An 8,291-nucleotide genomic window follows, 5' to 3' on the forward strand; every position below is an offset into this window, starting at 1 on the left:
ATAGATTATAAGTTCACGCTCTCTTTGCACGTGCATACTACGTAGTTCATACTACTCATCAAAATAAATGCCAATAAGCTTGGTAAATGGTTAGAGGGATTTAAAATATTCATTTTGATCGGGTACAATTGTTTGAATGAAACTTTGTGGAATATAGAGACCAGGATGACAAACCTGGAAAAGTAAAGGAGTCTACTAGGTTTAATTGTTTTTCCCTCCTCTTACCTTTTGTGGTTACCTAATAATACCTATAGTTTTCGCCAAGATGCAAAAATTAGTTTATTTTGAGAAGTGGTATTTCTCAAAAGTGTTTTTTCTAAAAATACTTTTGGTGAGAAACAGTGTTTGTGTTTTACTAATTTATTTGAAAAGCACTTTTGAGTAGCAATTAGTGTTTGACCAAACTTTTAAAAATTGCTTCTAAGTATATTTTTCTTAAAAGTATTTTTCAAAAAATTATTTTTGGAGAAAAGCTACTTTTTTCTGCTTCTACTCAAAAGCATTTTTTTCCCGCTAAAAGCTGGGCTAAACACTTCAATTTTTTTTTGAAAAAAATACTTTTAGCTTGGAGCAGCTTGGACAAACAGGCTACTAGTCATCCTATGTTGATTATTAGTATCACTTGTACTTAGGCACGCTAAGTACACTACAAAGAAATTTTCATAAAACACTATCTTTTAGTGGTTATTAGCTATTTATAGATGTCATTTGCTATATTACAATCGTTTTCTGTTGTTATAAGATGTATTAGATGTATTTAAGCTACTGTATTCACGAATACAATAGCAAAAATAGACGTGAATCAGGGAAGTCCAGCTAATCAGTTGTTGTATTCGAGTGTATTCGACTGTATTCATGGCGTGAAACATGAGATTACAGCTGGACAGATTATTGTATTCGACTGTATTCAAGGCGTGAAACAGGAGATTACACTATTTTTAAATGGAAAGTGAATCAATTAACATAATAGACTCCTAATATAACTCAACAAACTCAATTATAACACACAAAATTTGTATTTCCAGTTATAAAAAAGATTCTCAACCGAAAAATACCCCAAAACATAGCATTCTTCAAAAAAAAATATATAATACATTTGAATACATAAATTATATTAATTAAACAAATTATATGAATACATTCATGGCATATAGCGAGACAGTGAATACAATGAAATACATAGAATACAACGGGATACATTGAAATACAATGAAAAAAAAGATAGTCATGAATAGAATGAAATACATGGAATACAACGAGATACATTGAATTACAATGAAAAGAAAAAGACAATGAATACATGAAAATACAGCGTGATACGTTGAAAATACATTGAATTATATTAACAGAAAATCAAGTTGCTCAGCCCCAAACTACGTTGTCTTTGTTCAAGAACAAACCCTAATTTTTGGCGAATCCGCCGTCGAGCAAAAACCCTCAACTCTTTCAAGTTGCTCAGCCCCAAACTCCGTCGTCTTTGTTCAAGAACAACCCTAATGTCGTCTCGTCAAGAGGGCCACGATTCTGACTCGGAACTTTCAAAATTTGGAGCACAGTTGATCTTGAAGATCTTTGCCCTTGCTGCTTCGTTCCCCGGTGGTGCCTCTGCGAAAGATGCCATTTTTTGAATTTGGGGCTTTTTCTGATTTTCTGAAAGTAAAATGCACGAAGAAGGAGAAAGCTTATAGTTTTTTGGTGGCGTACAAGGAAATAAAAATGAAGAAAAAGAGGAGAAGAAAGCGGCAAAAATCTGAAAGAATGAGAGAAAAAAATAATACAAAGAGTATTGTACGGCTTAAGGGTATGACGTAACAATAAATAAATATTTGGCAAAATCAAAAGGTAACTATGAAATATAATTTTTTAAAAGGATATTTATTTAAAATACAATTTTGTGTGTTATAATTAAGTTTGAGTTATATTAGAAGTCTATTATGTTAATTGATTCACTTTTCATTTAAAAACAGCTGAATAAACCATGAGTTGCGCTATTTACGTTACTGTATTCACAAATACATATCGTGAATACGGTCGAATATAATAATCTGTCTAGCTATAATCCCGTGTTTCACGCCGTGAATATAGTCGAATACAATAATCTGTCTAGCTGTAATCCCCTGTTTCACGCTGAGAAATGCTATTGTATTCATGAATACAGTAGCTTAAATACATCAAATACACTCTAAAAAACCTGAAAACATAGCTATAGAAAGTAATATAGTAAATGGTAACTACAAGTAGCTAATAACCACTAAACAATAGTGCTTTGTGAAAATTTTAAAGTTTTATTTTGGAATAAAACCCTATAAATTACTATTGTTTCTCTATGTAACACGACAAATCTATTGAGAAGTTGTATTTTTTTATTTTTTTTTATAGAAAAATAGAGGACAATGGCATTTGATCTGAAAACAATCTTTCAAAAACTAAACCATTTTTTTTTTCAAAAAAAAAAAATGTAACTAAGTTATATTTAGAAAAAAGAATTAAACACACTAGTTCCACTCCAGGTGTTGAGAAAAGGGTTTTCACTCACCGGCGATGCGCTATTGTTCATTATTCTCTCGCCGATTCCCTCTGTAAGTTTCTTTCTACAATCTTCACCTTTTCTCTTTCTCGCCTCATTTTCTGCATTCAGTTTCTCACTCTAATTAACTCTTTCTCTCTCTCTCTCGTCACAGCATATTACTAGTTTTTTTTTTTAATTTTTCTATAACTGCGTCTGTTTGTTTATTTCTGTGTGCGTGAAAGTTGAAACCCTAGTTTATCTGTGTTGCTCATATTTTGCCTCCGTATGCTCTCTCAATTGTCAGTTCATAGGTTTTTAATCTACAACAAAGAAAAGGAAAAATATATTACCTTTCGTGTTTTGGTGTGCTGGGAAATTAATGGTATAGTGATCTTTGTTTAAGAAGGGTTTTATTTCATTATTTGTGCTGCACATTGATGTGCTAGAGAAGTATTTTAGTTGGTTTTAGTTAGATGAATTCTCGCTAACTCATTGTGAATTACCAAATTGTGCACTGGAATTTATGGATTTCCTAGAGGCAAGGGGAAAAAAAGATAGGTATTTTTTTGAGAAGAAAAAGTTGTATTTACTTCTCCTTTTTCTTATTGTTTGCTTGTTATGTAGTTCTATGTTTTCATTGTGTTCGTTCTTCCTATTAAATTGTCATGCTGCGTAGTTTCAGAGGTGACATTGAGCTTATCGTTAACCAGGCAATTGTCTGTTCGTATGTATTTACGTGCTTCCCCTAAGCAGTACTTGACCTGAAAAAGAAAAAACAAATTGAATGTTATTTGAGGTCGACGAATATTCTACTAGTACTATTGACAACTTGAGACGTGTGACTAAGAGGGAACTTCAGGCAGTTCTTTGATGTTTTTTTTAAATATTAAACAGTTTAGATTTATGTATCAATTTGAGCAGGAAAAGCAAGTCGGGTAAGCGCTAGAAAAGTTAAACAATGAAACATGATCCATTTTTACTTAACTGACAAGGTATCTCCCGTCTCCAAAGGGTGTTGACAACCAACTAAGCATAGCATTGCAAGATTTCATATTTGAGGACTGTTTCATGTTGCTTCATATCCTGGTCCTTCTTTTAGCCTACCGCCTATCGGTACTGAAGAAGGCAAAAGAAGAAAGAAGAAATAGTCGAGTTGTGAGCATAGGTTGTGATGTATGGGTTAGGCGTATATCAGGGGTTCTAACCCGCATGTATTTAACTGGAGAAGGGTAGAGGGACGGGCCTATGTATGCTAGATAGATGCTCTCCCTTTTCTGTCAAGAGTTTCTTGTATACATACATGTCATGGCTTTCATATGTTTTCCTGCCATTGTCTCCTCTAGCACAAGCAACTTTGATATATTGTCAACTCTAGTTTAGCAATTAGACATTTATATTGGCAGCAACTAAGTTGGCAATTAAATTATGAACCAACTGGCCAGGCAGAAGTACTTATGCAAATCAACATTTACAAATCTAAGCATTTTTTTAACATAGCCCTGTGGGCTTGAGTTAGCAATAACATGTTCCAGAGAGATGGGGGAGAGAGAAGGGGTAGATTTGCTGTCTCTATTTTGTTTTCATGGACATATCAATATCATGACCAACATTGTGTGCTCCATGTGATGTAAGGTTATGAAGATTTTATTTGAACAGATGATGAATATCATAAATGACTGCACAATGACAACATGTTCCTGCTACTGTAAAGTGATCTGTCTTCATTTGTGCAATTTCAGAGAACAGAATTTTTTTCTTTTTCTCTGGTAAGTCTGCTTCTTCTATACACCTTCCCTCCTGCATTATCCTGGAGGAGGAAAAAACTGGTAAATTGAGTTACTTAGCAGGATAAGCCTGTCACTTTGGCTTGACAGTGTGATGTATGGAAAGATGCTTCTTACTCAAGCACTAGAAGACAGCCCTTTTTCATGTCTACTTCTTAGATACTCCTTCCCCTGCTATATTGTCAAAATTTTCTGTCTCAAAGGGAAGTAAGAGCTTTATTCACAAGTTGCTAAACCATTGTATGACCTCCTAGGCACCCTATTACGGTTGAGATTTTTGCTTCAAGAAAGTGGAACTACTCTGCTAATTGCTATTTTGGGGATATTTGTCCAAATACCTGACATCCTATTAGTTGTCCCGTCTTTGCCAGCTGGCGATATTATAAAAGCATCATTAGCATGTAAGTCATTAAGATAAACTGGACATTTGACCTACTATTTGCTTGGAGGTGGGTCGTACCTTGAGGTTTGAGCACCGCTTGAGGTTCCTCTGTGTTTGGGGATAATTTGTTTTCAAAAGGCTTGATGCACTATTTATTTGGCCGTTATTGCTACTGGATCGTATCCTTAACATCTCTCTCTCTCTCTCTCTCTCTCTCTCTCTATTACGTAGCCATAACTCCTCTTTAAAGAACACGCACTTATGCCAATTTTTTTTTTTGTGTATATTTGGACAATTAATTGGAGTCTTATCTGTTTACTAATGGCTGATTTATTTTATCTTACCTGCATTGCAGTAGCTAGTCTGGACTCACTTCTTATTTCCTTCCCTCTATTATTTACTGCAGGATGAGTGTTGAGTGGAGAGCCAGACAGCCAATTGATATTTGATCCAGAAAATACTCTATAGAGGGAGATACAAATCTGCTCCTCATCAAGCACACATATAAGATGGACGATGGGGGCCGACGAGAAAGTAGGAGACACAGAATGGATTGCTCCAAAGGAGGTCATGCGCCGGTAAGAGAAGTGTTTTATTATGAAAGGAATCACAAGCTACTTGGGAATTTACTCATTAATAACAAAAATTAACTGACTAAAATGAATCATCCAATAACAAGGATGCATTATCATAGTACCAAGCAGAATCTTGGAACTAATCTGTTTTATTCTGTTCCGAATATCTCTTGACATATGATCAGTAGTAATGTAGTTCCAGTACCATTTCTTTCACTGCAGTGGAACGTGGTACCTCCTTATCAGATGAAGGACCAAGAGGCTTTCATCATGAATACGAAAATCAGAATGCTCTTCGCTGAACGAGACGCTGCTGTTGAAGAACGGGATAGAGCAGTGATTGAAAAGAATACAGTATTAACAGAGCGAGATTTGGCAATCCAGCAGCGAGATACAGCAATTGCTGAGCGAGATACTGCCATAAAAGAAAGGGACAATGCAATTGCTGCCCTCCACTTTCAGGAAAGCACCATGAATGGAACATTGGGTTGTAGGACACGCGGAACAAAGCGCCCTAATCAAACTAAAAATCATTGCGACAATAGCACTGATTCTGTTTGTATCAATAGGGATGTGCCCTTAACTGATGCTTTTCCTATATCGGCCATTTCATCTGAAGTTGCCAAGGCACTCCAAGTAAAGCGAACAAAGGGAAACAAAGGCATGTCAAGGAAGTCAGCGAAATCGCCAAGGAAGACAAAGAAAGTGAGTGAAGATTTGAATCGGCATCTTACAACAGATGGATCTAAAGCTGAATGGGATGCTCAGGATCTTGGGTCAATAAACCAGATCAAGTTTGACGAATCTTCCATGCCAATACCTGTTTGCACGTGTACCGGAATACCAAGGCAGTGTTACAAATGGGGAAGTGGGGGTTGGCAGTCATCTTGCTGCACTACATATCTGTCAGAGTATCCACTACCGCAATTGCCAAACAAGCGCCATGCTCGTATTGGTGGTAGGAAAATGAGTGGAAGCGTATTTAGCAGATTGCTTACAAGGCTTGCAGCAGTTGGCCATGATCTGTCTATGCCAATTGATCTCAAGACTTATTGGGCCAAACATGGTACGAATCGCTACATTACCATCAAGTGATACATAAATGTTTAGTTGGGCAAGGAGTTGCCTTTTTTTGGGGGTACATATTAGGTCTGGACGCTAAAGATCCTTGATTGGTATCGGAAGAAGGGAAAAAAAAAGTTTTGACTATGATCAAAAGCCCTTTTGAGATGTTCACGATGACCTTGTGCTGTGATAAAATACCATGCAACTTACTTTTGGATCAGTGACTAGCAGCACTATGTTTGGTATTTTGTTGGCAAACTGTGTTTTGCACTTAAACCTTGTACAAAGGAGTTTCTAGGAATTGCAGGTCTACTATTTTGAGCTTCCCTTTATCATAACCAATAAGGAGGCTTCTACATTGTTTCATGTTTATCATCTTAATCGAAGCTTAGCGAGTTAACTTGTTCATTAACTTATTGCAGCTTCTATTTGTCTTCTCCTCTAATCTAGTATCACTGAAATTTCTCTTTGTAGCAACCTTAGCTTGCTGATTTTGTTTTTCATCTTGAAAAAGATTGCTTACTAAGACAGATTAAGCTGTCGTTTTTCTTCCTAAGAAACGATTAATCTTTTAGAGACTAGGGGTCATTAATGAACTTGGTTTTATCACACAAAGGACTCCGGGCACGATCCTGTATCGACGATGCCCTATCGCATGAAACAGTCATGTGATGCTTTTCTTTGTTGCGATTTTTTGGCAAGGATCTTTGGATGGGCCCAAGTAAAAAGCAAGCTAGTATTGTAAATAAATCTACTAAAGTTGAAGTTACGTAGAAGTTGAGTATAACATAACTGATTGCACCATGGATTATCCCTTGCACTCAATATTGTCGCCAAGAATATGTCAATTTCAATGAGAGAGATTATCCAACAATTATGCGCAAAAAAGTTAGGTGTCCAAACTAACCAATCTTTCAGCAATTTTCACGTTTTGGTCATGAACAGGAAATCCTTAGATATTGGTCAAATTAGGCCAAACATTTTCTACTTTCTATCAAAAAATCTCAGGAATTTCTGGAATTCCTAGCCGGTAATGTTGACTAATGTTCCTCTCTCTATTTAGAATTTGTGCAAAGAAAAGAAGTGGGATCGAGTGTTTGTACTTTTTTCAAAAAGTTCTCCAGTTCATTTCTCAGAATGTAAATTTTTTTTAGAAGAGCAGTGCATTTTAAAAAAGACTAACCAGCCTAAAAAAAATTTCTTCTTTTTAGGGCATGTTGCGTCAAATATATAACTGCATATTTAATGAAGTTCCTTTTACTTTAAGCAACATAGGGATGTACAAAGGAAACCGATAAACCGTACCAACCCGATAATTCGAGTCAAACCGAGAAAAAAAAACTCGACTATGGTTTGGTTTGATTTGGTTTGGTGTTGGAAAAAAAAATCCGACCATAAATGGTTTGGTTTGGTTTGGTTTTAACTAAAAAAAGTCAAACCGAAACCAAACCAACCCGACATTACATATATAGAAATTTTAGATATATTTAATATATAAATATACTTATTGTGATGTAATTTCTTAACTTTTTCATTATTTTATCTTTTAAGGTATTATTTCAAGGTTGGACTTAGAATTTTTAAATGTTCCAATAAGTTTTATAGCCATTAATATTAGTAACTTAAATAATGCTAACAAAAGTCCAAACCAAAATCAAATCAATACTAATGCTAACAAAAGACATTCAATTCAATACTACGAACGACAATGTTTTGAATATTTATTTTTGTTTTGCGATAATTTAAATAAAAATACATAACCTATTTTTATTTTTTCTTTAGCGTTTAGTCATGTAATTAATATTTTCTTATTAGTCTACTTATTTTAGCATGACTTAGTACTTTTAGATTATGTTTATTTTTATTGTAATTTTTTAATTAGCAATATTTATATTACATAATTTTATTGTCTATATTGTTGAATATTTTAGGATAATTCCATGACACACTCATAGTTTGTATTATTTTCTTGAAAA

The 8,291-nt window shown here is 34.8% G+C and overlaps 1 protein-coding gene across 1 annotated transcript; it reads left to right on the plus strand.

Moving 5' to 3' along the window:
- The first annotated feature begins 2,494 nt into the window (after nucleotides 1-2,494).
- Nucleotides 2,495-6,723, plus strand: LOC104249823 (protein BASIC PENTACYSTEINE4-like). Its single transcript, XM_009806319.2, has 3 exons — nucleotides 2,495-2,579; nucleotides 5,082-5,253; nucleotides 5,473-6,723. The coding sequence occupies exons 2-3, from the start codon at nucleotides 5,185-5,187 to the stop codon at nucleotides 6,343-6,345; spliced, it is 942 nt and encodes a 313-aa protein (XP_009804621.1). The 5' UTR covers nucleotides 2,495-2,579; nucleotides 5,082-5,184; the 3' UTR covers nucleotides 6,346-6,723.
- The last annotated feature ends 1,568 nt before the right edge of the window (nucleotides 6,724-8,291 follow it).

The sequence above is a fragment of the Nicotiana sylvestris genome, chromosome 1, assembly GCF_000393655.2.
Source record: "Nicotiana sylvestris chromosome 1, ASM39365v2, whole genome shotgun sequence".
NCBI classification, from domain to species: Eukaryota; Viridiplantae; Streptophyta; class Magnoliopsida; order Solanales; family Solanaceae; genus Nicotiana; species Nicotiana sylvestris.